Raw genomic sequence first — 23,099 nt, 5'->3', positions numbered from 1 at the left:
TCCCTCAGGAGGAGGAGGTGGAGGTGGGGCCAGAGGTTTGATACCGACGCTGCTCTATTATCCGTCTCTTAGCTTCAGGCTAATATTAGCAGGGATCATGGCCCTGAAACTGTCCCGACTCTGTCATGAAAGTGGGAACTTGTTGGGCTCAAACCTCATCCTGGTGTTTCATGAAACATGTCGGTGGTCCAGTCTTACATACAGCTTTTCCAGTACGAGTGTTGATGTTCCCGACAGACAGGAAACGTGCTGCTGTTCTTTTCTCTCAGGTGGCTGCCCAAACTGAGCCCGGTTCTGTTGGAGGTTTCTTCCTCTCCACTGTCATCAAGTGCTGCTCATAAGGGATTTGTTGGGTTTCTATGTAAACTGGCATTTTACATTTGAACTGAACTGAACTACAGTATGAACTATTGGCTTTGGTTCCAACTGTAGGAAGATAGAGGAAAACATTTGTTAGTTCTGTTATTTATCATCTCTGACACCTGATAGGCCTGTTCTTAGCCAATCAGAGCTCAGAATGGAGTCGAACAATAAAACTCAATTCTGTGTTCCTCAGGATGGCAGAGACCTGCTCTGGATTAGACTTCCTGTTAGATCCCACACAAATAAATGTCATGAAACAATTGGTGATATGAGTTTGTTACAGCCTGAGTGGATCCATCCTGACCAGTCAGGAAAAGTGCAGATGTTTGCAGCTGTACAGGTTCCACAGGGGGAGAAGTTACAGAAAATAAATAATTCGTACTTGACATTTTTGGGTCATGTAGGTAAATAATGCTGACCTCTGACATGACTCGTTCCCTGCAGGAAGGTGCTGAAGCAGATTCCTCTGGGCGACCTTCAGCCTGACGAGACGGTCCGAGCGACACAGGAAGCCCAGCTGCTGTCTCAGCTGCACCACCCGGCCATCCTCACCTTCTACCACAGCTTCCTGGAGGGAGACGCCTTCTGCATCATCACAGAGTACTGTCAGGTGACGCTGCAGCCCCGTTAGTCTGACGTACCTGAGCTCATCAGCTGGTCCAAACCTCAGACTCAATACAACAGAAAAAATTCTTCTTAAAAAGTCTTAAGAGCTGCATTTGAAAACCAGGCAGGTATTTGATGCTAAAGCCACATTTTTCTTTTGGAGGCCTGGAGCTTCTTCCATGTGGTGACAGAGATGAGGTCTCATTCCTCTACAAGTGTTCCCTCGATTCCTCTCTCCTCATCTTTTCTCTGCATCTTCTGAGGGCGGGAAAAGATGCAGGAGTGGGACACGTGAACTGGGATGTTTGGACTCAGCTCGTAGCTCAGAGCTGAACTCTGATGAGCTGCTTCCTACACACGTGCATAAGTTTCAGCTCTGTAAGGAGGAAGCTTGTTTTTGTTTCAGCGGGTACAAAGGTTTCCTCCACACAATTCACCTGATCTTTAACAGAACCCTTTGTTTGACCGTTCAGTCTCGTACTTTTCCACTGTGGTGTGTTTGAGCTCATATAACCAAATGCTGTTCTCACCTCTGCCACCAGGTGTCGCTACAGAGTGAGGATGTAGAGAGGCAGATCTGTTAGATACAGTTAACATGGAAACAGCAATAGCTGTTTTTAAAAGTATTTAAAACTGTGTTCTCCCCCCTCCCAGCATCCCTCAGCCTCCACCTCTGTTTCTGTTCGTCCAGTTTATTCATACAGTGACAATGAAAACGGGTGATGTCACAAATTCATGCTGGAAATGTCACAAAACCAAAACTAGGATCCAAAAAAGGCTAAAAAGCTCTGCACAGTGAAGCAGAGTAAAGCAGCCACAATGTGCACTCTCTGCTCCCAGCATGCAATGCTTCTGTTTTCACTGGAACCAAAGGAGAAAATGGAGCAATGATATAAAACGGTCTCTCCATCTGTTTCCATCGGCTCCTCTGGCTCTTCCCCCATTTCAGCAGTTACTGTCTTCATGCTCAGCAGCTTCTCCACTAATGAGTCTCTCACATCAGTCTGTCTCCCCCAGTATGAAGCTCTGCCCCCCCACCCCAGTCACCAGTGAGACTCTGAAGCTCCAAACACGCCTGAAGCTCTGACTTCCAGAGCTCAGCCCACATTTCTCTGCTGGTTACTGGCTCGTCTTTGTATTTGTACTGAAGATTCACTGGTGTGAACATACACACAGCTGGTCTGAGGATTTGAAGTACTTTATATACTGCTGGGTGGCTGACGTTAAATACCTTATATACTTCTAATTTGAAGTACTTTATATACTGCTGGGTAGCTGACGTTAACTACCTTATATACTTATAATTTGAAGTACTTTCTATACTGCTGGGTAGCTGACGTTAACTACCTTATATACTTCTAATTTGAAGTACTTTATATACCGCTGGGTAGCTGACGTTAACTACCTTATATACTTCTAATTTGAAGTACTTTCCATACTGCTGGGTAGCTGACGTTAACTACCTTATATACTTCTAATTTGAAGTACTTTCCATACCGCTGGGTATCTTGTGAATTTCCCCCCAGGGATCAATAAAGTTTGATGATCAGTCTGTATTTTGTTGGATCCATCTGATCCTGAAAAGGAACTAAAGTTATCAGATAAATGTAGAGCAGGAAAAAGTCCAAGGTTTGACTCTGACATGTAGTGAAGTCCAAGGATGAAGCAGCACAATATGGAAATACTCAGGTAAAGTACTAATACCTCCAGAATTGGACTTACTTAGTTCATTTCTGCCCCCCCCCCCAATCAGGACCGGGATCTGGACTGTAAACTGGAGGAGGTGAGACGAGCTGGGAGGAGCCTCCCTGAAATCCAGGTCATCGATTGGCTCATCCAGCTGCTGCTCGCTCTTCACTACATGCATGACAGGTGGGGATGTGGTTTCCATGGAAACATGCTTTCCTGCCTGCCCCCCCACCCCCGCATTCGCCGTTCTTCTTCTTTCCCTTTGTGCATATTTACATGTCTTTTACAGTTTGTGGATAATGAGTGTATTCAGCTCTGCTTCATCCCTCAGCATTTGAGTGGCTCGTTAGAGGTCAAAGGTCATCCTGTTTGTCCAACAGCTCCACTTGTCACATGACAAAACAATAAATAGCTAAAGTAACAGGCAGATAGATGACGTTTATTTTTTTTTAATCCCATTTCCCTGACGGCTGTTTTCTGCAGGCGAATCCTCCACAGAGATCTGAAGGCCAAAAACGTCTTCCTCAAACGAAACCTCGTTAAAATTGGTGAGTTCCCTCCTTCTTGCTGCTGCAAAGGCTCATGGGACTTTCCCCATGTTTGGTTAAGTCTTCCTGAACGTCTGTGCTTATGCTTGTGTGTTGATTGTCTCGTACTAACAGAAACAAAACTCTGAAATCATAAATAGGACAGTGCCTGTGTTGCAGCAGAGTGGATTTTCTCTCAGCCTGTTTTATTTGAAGCGTGAACTCAGCAGATTGTTGCTGCTGCTGCTGCCGTCTGCAGCTTTGGACTTTAACCAGAATCTCTGATGGCAGATTTCACTTTGCTATACACACACACACTGACCACACAAACCCACAGACAAACCCCAGGTTAGTCAACTGTGAATAAAATGTGAATATGTGTCAGACTGACGCAGACGTGCCCCTGCTGCAGCATGAAATCCTCTGTGGATTCTCTGGGCCCCAGCGAACGAATCCCAGTCGGGTTTGATGCACAGTTTCCACAAGGTCACTGTAGTTTTCTTTTAGCCGACAGACTGAAATATAAAGATCCATTTAAACCATAATTGCTGCAGTATTTCCACTCGTCGTAAAAAGCTCTTAATACACAAAGTAAGTGTCATGAATCACAATCACTATAACAAGTTTCTGTGTTCTAACAATAAACTTTCAAAATGCTCAAGTCAGAAATTATTTCAAAACTTGGAGGCAAAGTTCGATCAGGAGAACGATCGACATTTTAAACTGATGGTTCATGACAGGCCACATCACGTGTGCTGTGCATGTCTGAAACATATCAGTGATCTCTACTGGGCACAATGTGATATGATCAAAACTCTGAAAATCTCGTGTCATCAGTCTGTGATTCCTCTTTTGTTCCCAGGTGACTTTGGTGTTTCCTGTCTGCTGATGGGATCATGTGACCTGGCCACCACCTTCACGGGGACGCCATATTACATGAGTCCAGAGGTGCTGAACCATCAGGGCTACGACTCCAAGTCTGACATCTGGTAACACTGCAAGTTATTCTGTAGTTTCCTCACTGCCAACAAATCCTCCAAACACTAAAACCAAGGAAATATTAGCACTTTCTGACTTGTTGTTTTAGAGTCGCTGTAGTTTTTATCAGACAGGAGGAAACAAGCCGTTACGTGGGGACTATTTTCAGTGGTGGATGAATCCACATTTGGGCTGTAGTGAGTAGTGACAACAGGATGGTGTATATGGGACTGAGTGAGAATGAACTAGAGCTTGGAGCCCTGTGGTGCATTAATTGTTCTCCATCCCACCTGAGCAAAGCTTTGATTTTATTATCACGAGTTTGAGGGTTTAAGAGTCGGACTCAGACAGTTGGATCAGGCTCAGACAGGATGAGATTGAAGCCTCATCCTTCAGAGTAAACATCAGCTGCCACAGAAACATTTTCTTAACAGCTTGAAGTGTCAGGGATGTTTGCGTCTACTCCTCTTAAAAAGTGAACATTTTCTTGTTTCATCTTTTTGTGGTAGTTTTGTGTCTTTTCACTGTTCTGGTGTTTTCTGTCTCCTAATCTCACACCTGAGACCATGTGCAGATGCACGCAGGGATTTGACGTATTGACACACACACACAGAAATTCCTGCATGTGAACAACAGGAATTCATTCAGGTGTTGTTGCTGAAGGACAGAAAACAAATTTGAGCTGAGTGTTGCTGCAGTTTACGTCCTGCTGACTTTAAAGGGCAAATGGACCGAACCTTCCTGCAGATGGATTCTCTCTGGGGGAGGTAATTTCTTCCATGGACTGAGACCACGGCTGCAGCCGTTCGTTCCACTTGAGAGTTGAATTTGGGGCCCGGCTGACCGAGTTTCTGGTGTGATGTCTGCTCTGTCCCTGATGGGAGAGAAACGGGCAGAACTCAGGACAACACATGAAACATTTTCACAGATATCAGCTCATATCTGATGGCACTGAAAGACTAAACAGGAACTGAAGCACAGGTGCAGATATTGACAGAGTGGAGGCTGAGATGAACCCAACCACTTCCCAAGGCTGCAGGTTCCTTTTCTCTAACCTCTGCTGATTTGCCAGCAAACTAAATCCCTCTGTGTTAAAGGGGTCCCCGAAAACTCAGTCTGACCTCTGGTCATGTAAGTTTCACTGACCCAGATGTTATCAGATAAAATGAACCTTTATGAAATTTGATGATAAAAATAAAAATAACCCACATTAAGCTCCTGCATCAGGCTGAGGAGCAGTGGCGATTGGCCAATAGAGGGCGCTAGGGCGCCAACCCACCCCCTGCCCACCTGTGAAACTTTTTTAACTTTAACTTGTTTTTTAAAACTTTTTAAAAATTTTATTTGTTAAATAAACAGAATTAAAAGTAATTAATATTACTATTTCAAGTAGGAATATTAGAAAATATTGTGGAAAAAACCCTGTAGCAGCTGAACTAAGCATCGCCCAGTCAGCGACACAGAACAGCCAATCAAAACTCTCTAATATTCACATAGCAACAGGATTCAGCCAATCAGCGTAGGCGACGATTTTACCGCCCTTAGCAGTCGATCAGTAATTGAGGAGTGATCGATAAGATGCCGATACCTGAGAGTCACAACTTCAGGTTTCTCCTAATTCAGTAAAATCTCTTCTTCAAAAAAGATTCTGCTTCTTGAAAGAAGAACTTACAGGTTAAAGAGCCTGGTCCACATCAACGCGACGTCGTAAACAACAAAAGGTAAAACATGCTAACTCGTATGCTAGCTGATTTGTATGCTAGCTAACTCCGAGTTTGGCTTCCCTTGCTTTCTAAAACGGGAGGGACAGACACTGGGACAGGAATTAGAGACATTAAATATTTATCTGAAAAAATAAGAAACACGAATGTACAAGAGCATGTGGAGAATAAAGCTAGCCATGCTAGGCAGAGTTAGCATCGCCTGGTCACAGGATTGTGGTGAAAAAACCCAATTTATATAGCAGTATTCCCTAAACAGATTAAATTGACCTGTATTATCACATATTTACATTATATATATATATATATATAAGTGTTTATTATATTAGTATATTGTTTATGTATATTTTGCCTTTGTGTATTGGCCAAACATTTTAATGTTGACATAAAATAACATTTCCCAGACCATGAGTTATGTTATTGCCCTGCAGTTCTTCTATAATTGTCCTGGGATGGTCAGTGAACAGCCCCACCTAAAGCATTTATCACCAGCCAACACTGCTGAGGAGTCACATCTTCTACCTTTAAGATTCATGTTTTAATGAGGTGGACCTGGGTCTGATTCCCACACAGAAAGTGAATATTGCTAAATTGCCCCTTAAATTATCAAATTTTCACAAACAAGCCCTTTTGGCCTGGCATCTGATTTATAAACATAACGTTAGTCCTCACAACTATTTTATTTGGAATAATGGTGATATTCTATATAAAAGTGAATTCTTATTTTTTCCAAATTGCATGAATAATAATATTATTCTTGTTTCTCAGTGACTAAACTCTGATGATTATTTCTATTCTTATTATGAGTGTTTGTATAAATATAATATTCCTGTCACTCCACGTGAGTTCCCCATTGTAATGGATGCCATTCCCAGTGGGGCCATAGCTCTTCTCAAAGGCTGTTAGATCCTGTTTTCTTTGTCAATGATTCATTCCTTTGATACTGTGATTGGGAAGATTTGTTTTTATCGCCTTCTTCCGGTCGGAACAAAAGAATGAGACAACTGTTTCAGGCTGAGATAACTTCTCTCCCATATATTATGTCCCACTGGAATGGCCTACATGAAAACATTCCATGGAAGAAAGTGTGGACTTTGTCATCTAAATATTTAATAACTAATAAGGTAAAGGATGTTTCTTATAAATTACTTCATCTTTTTTACCCTGTGAATCTATGTACATGTACTAATTTATTTTTGTACTTTTGTACATGCTTTTTTGTCACAGAGTTTCTTTTTATTATTTAAAAATGTCTTCTTTGGTTGTCATAACTTTACAAAAGAAGAAAAGGACAAATATTATTTGATAAATTTATTTATTTTACTTGCAAAATTCTTCTTGCGCAAATGTAAGTTTCAAGGTACTAAGCCTTACTTTCCTGTTTTCTTTAAGGACCTTAAACTTTACATGGACACTCTTCTTTCATCCAGCAACTCCAAAACCCTTAAAACGGTCTCATTGTGTCTTTCGCATAATATCTTTTTAATTTTGTAATTAATAATTTCATCTTCAATTGCACTTAACCCTGGCATTGACTGTACGCTCTTTCTGGCATTAATAAAAAATAAAAAAAAAAAAGTCCAGCCTGAAACTCCTGGTGTCTGCTGGGAGAGATCTGCTTCGCAGCTGGTTGGTAAAGTTTGCATTGTTGTTTACAATGAGCAGGTAAAACAATGTTCAACAAGGCAAATATCAGCACACTGCCGCTGTCAGACACTGGAGCATCACTGCATCACTACCTGTTAACGGCAGCAGCACAGATCATTAGTAAAGTTTCAGCACTGTGTTGACATGTTTTTGCTTTGTCTTCATCGACTTTTTAGTTAATTAACTTCCTGTTTTTCTGTCTGCCCCTTCCTTTTTTTTAATCACCTCCATCTGTTTAACTCCCAGCTAGTGAAGCCACAGCTCTGCTTTGTCTCCGCTACTAATTATCTACACCAACAAACCCCCAGTCTATAATTAACTACATCTTTCTCTTTCATTATTAGTATAACAACATGCATCAGTCTGGGTAATAACTATTATCTTTGCATTTCTACTGTGGGGACCTCATGCTGCTGAGATATACTGTGAAATAATCTGGGATTGATGGTTCAGTATTTTTGGGGCCCCAAATGTAAATCTGCTGTTTCTGTTCTGAGATAAATATCAAGTGACATCTCTGGAATAAATAAACGCACTGTTAAATGTTTAAGAGTTTTTAAATTCTCAGTTAATCCTCAGTTGGAACTCACTGGGCCCGGAGATCTTCAGTGTGTGCTGCAAACACAAAAACAAAACTGTCTTGAAGTTCTTGTTGCTGCAGGTGGAAACAAGCTTGTTAATGTGAGTGCTGCATTCACAACCTGAAGGACAAAACAACAGTTATGTTTACAGTGCAGGTTTAGGAAGAGATTTAAAAGGTTTCTAACTTTTCGAGAGTAAAATATCAGACTCATATTGAAGCTCAGCTTTGTGCTTAACAACTGGTGCAGAGTCTCAGTGTGAGGATGAAGAAACCTTCATCATTTTCACTGCTAATGAACTCGTCATCCTCCTCTATGATGACCGTTTCACTAATTACAACAACTGACCTGTGGCTGCTGTCAGCACTCTGTCTGTGTGTGTGTTAATGAAGGGGGACCCCTGCTGATTAAAATGACCTTTGACCTCTCAGCTGTTTGTCTGGGTTCTTTGCTGAGGAGCTTTGTACCAGTCGCACTGATGATGCCCGACGATGTCTCTGCTCAGGGAGAGGTGACCTCTCTCTAAACACTCGCACCTGAACAGAGATTCAGGACTTTGTCCTGTAAAAATCTTCTCCCAAATATAAGAAGCACATCAGGCCATAAGGAAAGACACAGTTTTGTTCAGGGCAGAGCAGAGATGGCTGTTTATCTGATCAGTAGAAACAGAACAAACACCTGCAGATGATGATGATTGTGTTTGTCAAAATGTTTTTAAAGACCATTTAATTAATAAGAATTTTTGCAGATTGAGTCTGATGACCCGAGCTTTGAGCAGCTGCTGATCCTGCTGTCGCTGTGCTTCAGGGCCCTGGGCTGCCTCCTCTATGAGATGTGCTGTCTGACTCACGCCTTCCAGGGTCCAAGCTTTCTGTCTGTGGTGATGAAGATCGTGGAGGGAGAAACCCCGACGCTGCCTGCTGCCTTCTCTGCAGACCTGAATTCTGTCATGCAGAGGTGAGGAGGAGTCCAGACTAGTTGCACTGAAGGTTTGCACAGACTGATGGTGCAGGGTCACACACACAGTTTACCCTCTGACCTCACACTGTTCACAGGCTGATACGTACCATGTTAACATCACCACATGCAGGACTGTGAGGGGGTGAAGTGTTCTGTCAGACCCTTGACCCAGGTTCTTGACCCAGTAACCATCTCAAAGTGGTTTCCTGACAGTTATTATTGTGCATATGAACTGGAACTGCTTGTAAAATCTGCCTTGGTATCAAACAACTATAGATGCAATCAGGAAACACCAAATACAACACTGATCAGCTGTCAAAGTGCAGGATGAATGAAAAGAATGTGTGATAACAGCCTTCTCAGCCTACTGGCAGGTGTAGTAGGTCCTTACTGATCTGTGTCTACAGGACTGATGTATGAGGACAACACTTGTTCGTCCTCAGACTCCCTGAGAATGCTCCTGTAAAGTCCTGCAGTAATGACGGTACCTGAAGTCTCCAGTTTTTATGCTGTTGCCATCTCAAAATGGAACTAGTCGTTTGCACTGAGCTGCTGTCTGTCCGTCTGTCTGTCAACCAGGATGCTGCAGAAACAACCGTCATCCAGACCATCAGCTGCAGAGATTCTCAAGACCAAGTTCATGGAGGAACACATGCAGGTTGGACGCTTTAAACCCTTCACACATGAACAGTGTTTCTGATGAGGTTTGGTTCATGCTGCTCCAAAGAATTCAGACCAGCAGACTGATCCTACGTCAGAGTCAGGGCAGACATTCAGAAGTGCTGCTGCTGTGAGAGAGGAGACCCCGCAAAGCACATGTGAGGAACAAAAGTCCTCAGTCACAATGAGAACAGGCGCATTTGTGTTGTGGTGCCTTTGTGGCGGTTTATGGCGTGTAGATGCTGCATTTGTGGTGTGTCTATTGTGTAATGAATACTTCAGCCCCCAGTGCTCGCTGACAGCACTGCAGACCGTCTTTAACTATAGTTTTTTTAATTATACCAAAACATGAACTTGGAGTGTATAATTCAAAGTTCCAGGCTGTGAGGATGTTGGATACTGTGGCAGTAAAAATCAGACTTCATGGGCTCTGCTGCTCAGCCTGAATTATTGACTTCATGTCACACAAACAACGTTTTATCTTTGTGACCTTTTTAAACCCGACAGTTGGACCTGCAGCTGTTTCACTGGTTTACTCTGGGTCTTAAACAACCACATACTCATTATGGCACTATGGAACCCCTGTGTCGGACCCAGATCTGTTTATTAGGAACCCCTGTGTCGAACTGAGTCAGTCTAATCCAGTAGTCCTGCAGGGAAGGTGTGGCAGAATGAGTAACAGAACAACCTGTCAGGTCTTTTTGTGTGGACTCCCGTTTCTTTCCTCAGTCCACAAACATGCAGCTTTGGTCGGTTGCTCTTAATCATCCATGTCATTATCAGTGTTACTGTTTGTGTCAGGGCTGATCTGAGCACAGGTTATTGTGTCGGCTGCAAAGCAGATGAAATGTTGATCTGTCTTTTGCTTTATGCCACAGGTTCCCAACATGAGGTGGGTCAGAGAGGAGCTTACACTTTTATAATGAAGTCAAACATCGTGCTTGTGCATGAAAATCTGTAGTGAAAAGAGTTTAACACAAACAGCTGCTAATTAAAGTAACACTCTAATTAACTATGAATATTAGTTAAATTAGACTTGAAGGTCGAGATCCACCACTTTAAAACACCTTCACAAGAAATCAGCCAACAGCTACATGTCTCAGGTGACGGAGAAGAAACAACCTTTGGATGGTATTGTTGTTATAGTAGGTGATCAGTGTTCTTTAGCCTCAGGTGTTCTGGTACCAGGTGTGTTTCTATGAACATGGTGTTTGTTTCAGTTAATCCATGAGTCCAATAACAAAGAACCAGTGTAGGTCAGACCTGACAAACTTCTGTCAGGACCCAGAGACTGAGATGGCTGCGTAGTCCTAGCTGCAGTCGGAGCATCTCAAGGAGGAGACCCTGTCCAGATTGCAGCCCCCAGTCCACATGCATGTGGGCTGACCTATTTCATGTGTCTCACACACACACACACACACACAAAATAACTCAGATTTTTATGTTCCCAAACACAGTGACAGATAAGGTGTGTGTGTGTGTGTGTGTGTGTGTGTGTGTGTGTGTGTGTGCGCGCGCGCGCGTGCTTGTGTGTTGGTGAACATGTGTGTCAGCAGGATATTATTCTCCTACAGTTTGTCATAAATCACTGCAGGCTGGATGCTCTTAGATGTGCACAGCACCTGAAGAGAAATAACAACGGCTTTTTTATGAACTCGGTTGCCATGGTTTCCACTGAAATATCAATATGAGGATGGCTTTTCATCCTGCACCACAGCACCATGGGATATTAGAGAGGACAGGGGTCTCATCAGCAGAACTGCTGTGTGAGAACATTAAGATCCCACAGTTACTTTTCAGCCTGTGTGTCCATTAATCGTGTAAAACACGTTCCTGTTACAGATCACATCATCTTCAAAGCCCTGCATGCTCAGGGCTTTACCCGTCCCCCTTTAGAGAATCCTCCTATAATCAGGCTGCAAAGGACGTGAGTCGGAAAAGCATCAGAGTTTTTGGGATGATTGTCTTGAATTTGCTGAAGTTCTGCTCAGCGTGTTCTCCACTGTTCCACCTCCTCATACGGACGAGGAGCAGAAACATCTGGTCAGACTGAGACTCCTGGACTGAGTCCTCCTCACATGAACCTTCTTTGTTTCAACAGAACCTGAAGGACAGGTTTGTCTTCGAGTCGTCGGGAGCAGAGAAAGATGCTGAATTCATCGCCAATAAAATGTAGGACTCTTGTCTGTCTTCTTCTTTCTCTTTTTTATCTCCATCACTTCCTGGTGTATTTCTTCACCATTTCCTCTGCTTGTTTCATCTCCTCATCGTGTCTTCCTCATCGTCTCCTCATTGTCCTCATCGTGTCTTCCTCATCGTGTCCTCATTGTGTCCTCATTGTGTCTTCCTCATCGTGTCCTCATCGTGTCCTCATCGTGTCTTCCTCATCGTGTCCTCCTGTGTTTATTCTCCCACTTCATTTCTTCCTCATTATCCCTTTTTATGTTTCGTCAGTCTCCTTTCTGTTGTTCCTGCTGCCTCCCCTCTTCTTCCCTCTCTTCAGTTTTGTCCTCCTCTTCATTATTCTCTGTGGCCTCGGAGCTCGTTACTTCACACACTCTCTCCTCAGCGACTAGCTGCTAAAATTAGAGCAGCGAGCTGTGTTCAAGTGTTTCCCGCTCTCTGTCTGACGATCCTCTACTTCAGCAGACACGTCGCTTATATCAACGCTGAGGTCAGAGGGCATCTCGGCAGACAGCCATGTTGGCACTATATAGAAAGGTGGTAGTTAGAGATCTGACTGGACAGTTCTAGATGATTAACGTGTGTGTGTGTGTGTGTGTGTGTGCGCGCGTGTGTGTGTGTGTGTGTGCAGGCAGAGTAAGGTTCACCTGCAGACGCTGAGGGAGTGGTCAGAGCTGGAGAAGATGACGCCCAGAGAGAGAATGAGGCTTCGCAAACTGCAGGCTGCTGATGAGAAGGCTGGGAGGCTGAGGTGACACACGCGCACGCACACACACACACACACACACACACAAAGAGACTGGGGTCAGCTCAGCTGTAATAAAATAGTACTGTAGATTCCTGAAGCACAAACTAACACGTGCAGGTGAAAACTCCAGGTGTGAATGTGGTGTGTGTGTGTAGCCTCACATGCTGTGTCTGAATCTTAACATTGTTGGGACAGACAGCACCTGTTGTTGTTGCACCTATAGGTGTCTTTGCGTCCCCTCTTCACCTGGAGAGTCTGGACACTGAGCTGCTGTTTTCATCTGTGCGTTGTGCTGCAGCAGGACTCAAGACTCTAAGGCGACGTGTTCATTGAGTCGCATCACGATGACGGGCTGTTACTGCTGCTCTGACTCGACCTCAGAACGAGGCATTTGAGGACGATAGCAAGGCAGTTTGGGTCAGCCTGTTTCTGCTGGACTTGTGAAACGGCTGATCTGAGCAGTTTTGACCTGGTTAAACAGGTGGTGAATTGTGGGAAAAGGTGAAATGCGGAGACTCAGACACACAGGATGCTCCGTTTGGCAAACATGACTCCTCGCCTCCATCACCTCTTTTTCTCACACCAGCCTCAGTGTTTTATTCCTCTAACAAATGAAAACCTGGATCTGTCCGGTGCCTGTCTGAGGAAACCACCCACAGCCACTAGGATCACAGGAAACAAACTGTTAAACTTTAAATCTCTGAGGTGGCTGCAGGTAAAGCAGGACAGAGCTGTGACGCTGACGTTATTTTGTGCTGCTGCTGGTGTTGTGACTCTTCTGGTCCTGGTTCAGACATTGATCTCAGCTCTTACTGTCTTTGCTCTCCACTAAGTCTAAAGACAAATACAGGAAATACTTATTTTCTGTATTTTGGACTTTGTCCTGTTAGAACCAGGAATCCTCCTTTACAGTTTTTTGTACATGTGTGTGGTCTCAGTCAGCAGAAGCAGATTCTTAAAACTCCAGAATAGAAATTATCCCCTCACAACACCCTCTCCTCCCTTTTCCAACCATCCCTGTGGAACAGTGGAACAGGCGCCAGGCCAGGCCACATGAGATATATAATCTCTGCGGCATATTCCAGCTGTGTTCCCAGAGCTTCCCATCAGTTCAATTTCCCCAGAGGACATGGCCCAGGAGGATCCAGATCGGACACCTGAACCACCTCAGCCCTTTAGACAAGAAGCTTCAGCCTTTGTGACGCCTTCACAGTCTCCAGCAGGGAACGCGTGGCCTTCTGGTGTTGAGGAAAGTTGTAGTGTTTTTCCCACTTGGCTGCAGGCAGGCAGCGACATTTGGATTCAGACATTTGTTGCCGGATGGTGGAGAGTTTGGATTTCATGTCTGTTTTTCTGAACAGTGACTCAGATTTCTGTCTCCACAGGAAACTGGCTGAGGAGAAATACGAAGAGATCCACACCCGCAGGAGAGAGCTGAGGCGCCGCCATTTTGAAACCCTCAGCCTGGATGTTCTGAATGTAAGAAAGGGTTAAAACGCACTTTGACCCTTCAGTCATGTTGGATTTACCCCACAGAGCTCGCTGGACTAACCCTCTCACAGCTCTGCCTACTGCCGACCTGCTAACCAGCCCAAACCTTTCACTTCAATGACCTCTTTCTCTCTGACCAATAGGAGAGCAGGGAGGATGACACTTGTCGCAGTCAGCCAATCAGCAGCCAGGATCTCCAGTCAGTAGCAGGGTCACAGGTTGAGTCCAAGCCACAGCTGCACGGTGAGTAAAAAACGTTTATAAATGTCCATCAGTTCTTCATAATATACATGAACATCAAAATATGCAGAACCAAACTGTAGAAGATTAGAATAACAGGTGCAGATGTGAAGTTGTGTGTCCTGTTCAGACCTTATTTACTGTCTAGTGTGTGTGTTGTTATGTATAATGTCCATGTATAGGACTACACACTCTCCCTGTTCATTCATCCACATATCATAGCTGTGAAACACAGTGAAACTGCTGCACCCTCATGTACAAATACGTGGACAAAAATAACTAATATAATGTTGGGTTCTGTAATATGTGAAGATTCTGTCTCTGGTTAATATTTTATTTGACTCAACCGGCTCCTTGTTTGTTTTGCTTTCCTCTGAACATGTGGATTTCTACTGAGGGATCAATAAATTCTTATTTAACTTCAAATACACAGAAATGACAAATATGAAATGTTTCATTCAGAATTTAATTTGATTGTATGTAGACGGTTGAGACTCGAATCCACAGTCCAGTTCAGGACAGTTGTGGTCACAGTAAATTACAGTGCATGTAACAAACAGGACTCAATAAGTCTGTAGGTAGGACTTGTCTCTGGATTGATGTTTCATGTTCTCAGTGAAATAAACCGAGGAGTCCAAACTAAGGAGACTTACAGCTGGTGTGATTCTGCATTCGAGTAACTTTAACGTGTTTCTCTAGAAAACTCTGATTTTGGAAATAAACACAGACTAATAGAGGACACATATTTCATTTAAGGTACATTCATCTTAAGCTATGAAAACTGGATATCTATGACACTACAGATGGAGTAAAACAGGTCTGTCTGTTTTACTCCATCTGTAGTGTCATAGATATCCAGTTTTCATATTTGCATTTTCATTTTGAGTCACACTCACCTGGAGCTGTAGAGACCCCCACAGTCGTGTTGTTGGCCTGTGGACAGGCCTTATGCTAAGCTAATCTATGCTAACCACAGCTGCAGCTGTGAATTCAGCCTTCGTTGACGTATTTGTGGGATCATCTGCCTCCAAGTACCAGAACATGACAGAACCTCTCAGCCCAGTGAGACTCAGACACTGACACTGTCTGGTCAAAAGAACGTCCCACACTAACATTTTGTTGAACCACTTAACACATTCGACTGTGCAGCATCACAGCCTTTATTTCGAGTTCATGTCGTGTTGCTGTCGGGATGTCATTGATGTTACATCGATGGCGACCGACAGTAACAGTGACTTTCCTGATCTCCATCTGATCAGTGTCAGTTTTAGAAGTTTTTCGACCTCGGCCTCCAGCTCTCAGGTGATTCTGCAGTCGTCCTCGCTGTCACTGCTGCAGCTTCTCGCATCAGCTGTGCCCCCTGGGCACTCTCTCCTGTCTGCCTAACACTGAAATGTGAAATGAAATTAGAGCACTTTACGTTTCACTGGGAATCGCCTGGAACCTTGGAGACTCCCGGAGGTCCCTGGAGCTGCTGTGAATCCCCAGAGCCCAGTTTAAGAACCTCGGATTTGGGATCTTACAGGCCTGATTAGGAAATTACTCGTTTGAAGTTTGTTGAATCCAAGTGAGACGTTAAATTTGAGAGAACAGCAGTGAGGGTGGCTCTCCTGCAGGGAGTTCAAAAATAAACTCTTAACGCACAACAAAGAAAAGTGTTTTTGGACTGAAAACAGCAACGCTTATATTTTCTAGTATTGAAGAGCCTCAGGGGCCTCAGGAAATACAGATCCACATCAAGAAAACAAAGCCAGAGTTAATTTAATGTTTTTATAGTTTTGAATTTGACAGCTTTTGAAATGGGGGCTGGTCTGTTCCTCTGGCCTGCAGCAACCACAACAAACATGTTTTTAATTTAGTATTTATTTCCTCTGAGACTCTCTGATCCAGTCCACAGGTGAGTTCTGTTCAGGAGTCAGCTCCAGGTTTGACTCTTTGTCTCAAATCCGACTGAAGCTGTGGTTGAGTTTCAGAGGTCTGGTCTCATCAAACTGCTCTGGGACACATGATGAAACCTGAGGTGAGAGTTTCTGTCTGAAATGAAAAACAAAAGACAGTCTGGGGAGGAATCAAATCTATTTCCAGCTGCTGTAATTTCAAGTCTCCTGTTTTAATGTAACTGAAATCAAAACAAAACCAAAATAAAAGCCCCACTGGTTAGCTTTCTGCTCGTCAGACGGATTTCAGCTCATGAACTGGGCTCAGAGTTCAGACACGACTCAGAGGAAGCAAAGATTGAAACTCCTCAGTCGGTTTGGGTGTAACAGCTTCACTGGGGTCACGTCATTTTTTCTGCTTCAGGTCAAACACCTGCAGATCAGTTAATTTGGTTAATCAGTTAATTGATCAACAGTAAATCTAGAGGTTGAGTCATGGCAACTGGACTTTCAGCTTTTAGGTTGAAATGTTTCACTTCATCGGACTGATGAAGCCAGCCAGCTGTTCATTTTAACATCCAGAACACCAGAGGTCTGTCCTGAAATGGACCTATGGAAACCTGTCCGATCCCGACCTGCATGAATTCATTTAAAAGTCACAGACCTGATCTGAGAACAGCAAAACAGGTTGACGTGAACAAACAGCAGCAGCAGTTTTCACAATGAGAAAGTCCTCATAAGAAATTTAACATCGGGGAAAGTAAAATAATTTGTAGTTTTTTTTGCTTCAAAGACAAATTTATACCAATAAAGCAAAGTCCGGTGAACCCAGACGAGACTTACTTTCCTTAAAGAACTTCAACTTCAGTTTCTTCATCAGAATGAAGCTCAGGTGAGCAGTGAAGTCAAGCAGGAGGTTTTAGTGTTTCACATCTCTGAAACTCAAGTTACCAGGTCACCTGTTAACCAACCGTTGACCCATGTGTGCAGATATCCCAGAGGACCCTCAGGCTGCAGAGGTTTATTACAACCAGGACGGGTTTGACTCATGGTCAGAGGACGAGGAGACGGAAACACCTGCAGAGACACTTTACCTGTCTGACCCACAGGTGAGTCTGTCACTGGGTATTACGTGTTGTATTACATTACACAGTGCAGGGACATTTTGATTTACCTGTGAAGTGTTTTCAGTCTAGACGAGGTGTCAGCTATTCTGTGAGCTGAGACAGGTGCATGCAGGGAAAACCAAGGGACAGACGTAGACGTGTTTTTAGATTCAGTTTTCCAAAAATATTGATCTCTGATGTCAGAAGAAACTTCCTCAAACTCACAGAGACACTGAAACTTTTTAGGTTTAATCCGGTTTTTAAGTTTTTTCAGTATTGAAGTAACTCAGTGATAGTCCAGTAAACAGGAAGTGCGACTAATAAATGTAAATTTTCCAAAACAAATCCAAGTAAAAAAGCCTGATTCTTTTGTTAGTGAACAGCTCATTGTTATTCAGTGTCCATGTTCAATATTAAAGACAATTCATGAGCAAAAATGTAAATTTGATCTGTTTGAACTGAAAAGTAAAAGACAAAAGATAAAAACTCTGACGACTTTCCAGAATCATTGAATGTCACTTTTTAAGCATTTTTTTCCTGTTTATGTACCAAATGATCGTTTCAGTGTGGCTCCTCTCACAATTGTTCACTTTATTTAAAAAGACAGCACAGAGAACGTGGTTTGAGCACAGAAAGAAGATGCAGCACTTGTCTTTGTGTTTACATCCAGCTTAGCTTCGTTATTTCCCAGTGCTGAAAAGGACAAATATTGTGATGTTGAGCTCACTAATTAGAGCAGCAGAGTCTAATGTGTGTGTGTGTGTGTGTGTGTGTGTTAGCATTAGCATTAGCATGGATTAGCATGAAGCCCACACTGAGGACTTAGTAGGTGAAGGCTGTGGAGGAGCTTTGATATCAGCTGCTGGTTTCATGTGTTTTCATGTTTGTGTTTCAGCTCAAATTATGTTAATGAGATTCTCACACACCGAGCTGAGCCCAGTAAAACCTCTAATTACACGCACACACACACACACACACACAAGGACAGGATTGTCTGACCTGCTGTTAATGAAGATGTATTTTATTTACTGTGAAAGAAAATCGTTCAGAGAATTCACTTTTCTTCCGCCGCCTGTTAAAATAATGGGATGTGCACAGTCCTGGTGTTTTGGAGACAAGCGTTCATGAAGCTGCCTGTCAGTGGATATAATTAAGATTTAAAAATGAATAATGAAGGTGTGTGGAATAATAAAAAGGGATTAGGAAAACACCAAACTGAGCAGCCTGTGGGATGAATGGATATGAATGTAGCTTTCTGCTCACGGATGACCCACGCTGCAGTTTTTACAGATTTGCCTGATTTCAGCTGTGGGTGTCTTCACGCTGTCAGACGATGGACGCCTCCCCCGAGGCCCTTCTCACTGCAGAGTACGCAGAGTTCAAAGTCTTGCTTTTGAAATGGAAATATAACGATGTAACATTTGGGTTTTAGACTCTTACGAGCAGAAAAACCTACAACACTCAGTTTGTCCTTTCCACCGGGACGTTTGAGGCTTCAGGTTGATTTACCGACAAATCTCTAAACAGAATCTTTGTACTGTGCAGCTGCTGAAATTCAGAGGACAGGAGGCCATAGAAACAGCAGTGAGCTGTTCGTTCTAATTTCACCTCTCAGGATTCATAAAAGCTTCTGTGCCACAATCTTAGAGACGCCCAGGTCCTGCAGCCTCCTCTGCACCTGACAGGTGGAGATAATTATGGGTAAGGCAGCTTTACTCAAATAGCACAATTCAATAACATCAAAAATAATTAGCAATAAAACCCAGACAATCAGGACAAATGAGATATAAGAGAAACAATAGACACAGCTAAGATAAGAGCAGAAACACAGCTATGGTGCAGTTACACCACAGTGAAAAGACTGAAAGACTAAATTGAGCATCAGAGATGAGACGATAAAGCACAGAGCTTCTTCCAGTGAAGAGAACAGAGAATTACACAATATTAACACACCCAGTGCTCTGCAGATTCCAGATGTAGTTCCAGTTGTGGTCCCAGTGCACAGTGTCAACACATCATACTCCATGTCAGGAGGAGTTGAGGTTTTCTGTATCGTCCACATTTCTCCTTTTATCTTTCATTCATTCCGTTTTCCTTCTTTCAGTTTTCACTCATTCGTTTTCATTGATCTGCTTTTAGCTAAAAATGTCTTTTATTTATTTTTTTCCTGCAGTTTCCAAAACGTTTTTCCTCCTATTGACTTCAGTTTATGCTATGAAAAACAACCCTCTGGCATGAATATAAAGAAAAAGGAATAAGATATTTTTTACTATGTGATCCATCAAATTGTCGTATATTCTCACATGTTGCTGCCAGAGCTGCTGTGCAGTTTCCAGCTGCTGGTGTATTTACTGTACAGGCAGAGCTGGTTTTTATTTCTGCACACTGCACAAAGCAGGATGTCAACAGGCTGGTGCTGAGCAGAGAGGTGCTGCAGCTTTTCTCTTGATCACCATTTAGGTTTGGCAGCGGTGAAGTTTGTTTCGCTTCTGATTCAGGCAAACGTCTGAAAATCACACACACACGTTTCAGCTAAAGGACAAGTCAGATCCCATTTTTCTTTAAACACCAGCTCTGCATCCCAGGACTATTACAGCCAATTTTTAACACTGGGCACAAAGACAAGTCAAATAAAGCATCCAGAGTGAGGCCCGGGTGCAGAGGAGCTGGGCGGCTGAGAGATTAAACCTATTTGTCACTGCTGATAGTGAGGGCAGAAAAAGAGGAGAGAAGAAATGGAGCGAAACTGGAGGTTGTGGAGCTGGATAATTAGTGGAGCTGAGACCAGGAGTGAAATCCAGCACTGACACTTTGGGACTGTGGGGAGGACGTGTGACGCTGGTACTGACCTGGATGGTGCAACATTATCTACTTTGCACAGATGCAAATGGAGAAAATTACCCAATTTTGCAATTTGACACAATGTGCTACTTCACATATTCCACCCAGTTTAATCAGGTGACTGATCCCAGACCTGAGCCTCCCCTTTCACCCTTTCACCCTGTCCCCCTCTACTGAACCTGTACTGAACCTGTACTGAACCCTTACTGAACCTCCACAAACTGTGACGGTCATGTGCACTTACAGTACAGACATCAGTACCTCGCTGTTCTTCTGTGCTGCTGGTGTCAGGAGATCTGTGTGATCTGCAGCTTCTCTCTGGCTTTCAGGCTTGATAATCCTCAGAAAGATGCTGCAGATCCTGAAAGCCCATCAGTGACTCCAGTCACCTCCTGCTGCTGCTCCTGAAGTCAGCATTTGGTTCTGATGCATGTATCGGTGATCTTTACGCAACATTTCCACATCAGCACGGTGTAAAAACTGTTTTGAATTTCAACTCACAACGTGAAAGTGGGAACACACCCACTCGAGGACTCAGAGCACCTTAAATCCAGTTTCAGCCTCTGACTTAAATACCCATGACCCATCTGAGCCTCCTGTTCTTGACCTTTTTCCTTTTTGTTGTACGTGTTGCTTCTTACACTGTTCTCTCTTCTCTTTATGTGTTAATGCGTTGCGTAAAACAAATGACTTGCTGTTGTTCATAAACCTGCCTTTCTGCTGTCACACACACTGAATTGACACTGTCATTGTTTGATAAGTGTAGCACCAGTATGGAGCATGCAGCTGTTTGCTGTAGGACCTCAAAGAAAACAAATAAACAAAGAGAATGTTGATGACCAGTTGGGCTCAGGACACGTCAGGGAGATGCTTCAGCTCTAGTCCCTGTTCGTCGCAGTCGCTGGGACATGACGGTTATAAATCAGACTCTTTTCATATCAACAGAAATGAACAGCAGCACTTCATCAGTTCGACTTATCTGTCAGTTATCACTGCCTGGAGAGCTGACGGGACCAATGAAGACAGAAGCGAGACAGTTCTTTGTCACAGATAATGAAAAATAATATTTATTACGGGTTCAACGGCAGCAGAGCGATATAGAAATCTGGTGGAGTCTCAGTGAGAGCAGTTTCATCTCAGTGTAATCAGGTGCACAGAGCAGCAGGTGAAATACCTCCCTCACCTCCATCACCTCCACCGCTCCACAAACTGACCTCCCTGAACTCTTACACAAAGCTCGGGTCTGTGCCACTTCACTCAGGGACAGTTTCGCTGCACTGAGGACAAAGACTCTGTGCCAGTCATGAATGATCTAATTAACCAGTTTTTAAATGATAGAGAATGGAAGAATCCAAATTCACTAAGGCCAAACCCAGTCACTGATTCAAGACCCATATATCTGACGCTTATTTGAGTCCAGCAGACAGGAAACCTTTCTGATCATAGTGAGGTCATGTACATCCATAAATCCTGATGTTTGATTGCATCTTTAGAGCTTTTCTCTTGTTTAAAGTCATTTGTCCCTGAGAAATGCATGTGACTGTTGTTGACTATAAATATGGTCTGAGTGTTGCAGTCAGAGCTGATCTGTGAGAAGATGAACGTGAGTAAATCCCGTCAGAGACAAAGCAGGAAAGTTGGCGTTTGTGTCATTATCTTCCATCGTGGCGTCTCCCTGTGATTTACTCAGAGCCAGGATTTTAATGAGCGTGTGGCTGCACTTTCCATCTATAAATCAGCTTTAATTGGACTGTGAATGAGATGAAACTAGATTAACTTCCTACAAACATCTCTCTGCCTCATCGCTCAGTGTGTGACTGATATAAAACTGATGCATCGAGCTGCGTCATGGCAACACAAAGTGCTGCATCACAGTCAAACATGGTCGATTTGACCTTTCTGATGTGTAGGAGCTTTCTTTAGCTTTAGCTCTTTCAAACACATTAGACGCATTAGCAATCAGGTGCAAAGTGCAGGTGTTCAAATGTTTTGTTAAAAATTATGGACAGTTTTTATTGGCAGCTGATCCTGAAGAGATTCAGCACGTTGCTCAGTCAGACCCACGTTCAACTGGATTAGTATTCTGTTTATTTCTTCAGTGTTCTGTCAACACTCAGCATGTCCTTTATGTTTTTGTGAGCAGCACAATCCATTGTTTTGTCAAGAAAATCCAACATTTAATGAAGGATCATGATGCAACGTGCAGCGGTCCTGCACAGAAGTAAAGTACAAAAATATCTCCCTCAGCTCTGTCCAGTAATAATGTTGAAGTGAAGATTGAAGATCAACATCTTGTGTTTATGTCCTATTTTGATGTTGGTTCAGGAATTTTTCTCTGCTGCAACAAACATTTTGTGTAAATGATCAACAATCGGATCAAATTTGAGGTTCCCTAGAGAAAATGTAGTGTGGGTGCACCTGAAGAGCCACGGTTACAAGACAATATCATCTGCATAATGTTAGACTGTTGGATGGTTCGGTTAAACATTGGTGTTGACTTCATTTCTACAATAATATCATAACAACATGTCAACACTTGTTTCCTGAACATGTTCCTGCAGTGCTTCAGGAGTGGATTTTCAAAATAAAGGAATATAATGTTCTCAGCACTGAGCTGAGGTCAGTAATTGAATGTGATCCCAGATCATGGCTCTTTGAAAAACCTGAAACTTGATTTGAAACATACTTTTCTAAAAGCGTCAGGTGGTTTAAGTCATGTTTGAGTTTCCGTTTTATCCCACGTTAAATTCTAAATTGAATTATTGTTGAATTAATGTATGTTGGATGTCACATGTTGGTTGTTGTCCTCCTCAGGTCAGTGAGCTGGAGGCCATGATGAAGCACATGCAGGAGGTTCTGGAAGAGGACCTGAGCGGTGAG

The 23,099-nt window shown here is 43.2% G+C and overlaps 1 protein-coding gene across 5 annotated transcripts in view; it reads left to right on the top strand.

Moving 5' to 3' along the window:
* Positions 1 to 23,099, top strand: part of nek11 (NIMA-related kinase 11) — a 62,142-nt gene that overhangs the window by 7,051 nt on the left and 31,992 nt on the right. For 4 of the 5 annotated variants that reach the window (XR_004463233.1, XR_004463231.1, XR_004463232.1 and 1 more), the window contains exons 3-14: positions 808 to 973; positions 2,723 to 2,841; positions 3,142 to 3,206; positions 4,048 to 4,174; positions 8,920 to 9,069; positions 9,652 to 9,730; positions 11,834 to 11,904; positions 12,548 to 12,667; positions 14,050 to 14,143; positions 14,299 to 14,398; positions 17,263 to 17,381; positions 23,034 to 23,094. Coding sequence is in view for 1 of the 5 variants with exons in the window: in XM_033325579.1 (XP_033181470.1) it covers positions 808 to 973; positions 2,723 to 2,841; positions 3,142 to 3,206; positions 4,048 to 4,174; positions 8,920 to 9,069; positions 9,652 to 9,730; positions 11,834 to 11,904; positions 12,548 to 12,667; positions 14,050 to 14,143; positions 14,299 to 14,398; positions 17,263 to 17,381; positions 23,034 to 23,094 (1,271 nt within the window). In the remaining 4 variants the exon portion in view is untranslated. Of the gene's footprint in view, positions 1 to 807; positions 974 to 2,722; positions 2,842 to 3,141; positions 3,207 to 4,047; positions 4,175 to 8,919; positions 9,070 to 9,651; positions 9,731 to 11,833; positions 11,905 to 12,547; positions 12,668 to 14,049; positions 14,144 to 14,298; positions 14,399 to 17,262; positions 17,382 to 23,033; positions 23,095 to 23,099 lie in introns of those variants that run through there. The other variant, XR_004463234.1, reaches the window with a different exon arrangement.

The sequence above is a fragment of the Mastacembelus armatus genome, chromosome 16 (genome assembly GCF_900324485.2).
Source record: "Mastacembelus armatus chromosome 16, fMasArm1.2, whole genome shotgun sequence".
NCBI lineage: Eukaryota > Metazoa > Chordata > Actinopteri > Synbranchiformes > Mastacembelidae > Mastacembelus > Mastacembelus armatus.
This window is presented reverse-complemented; position numbering and strand designations above follow the sequence as displayed.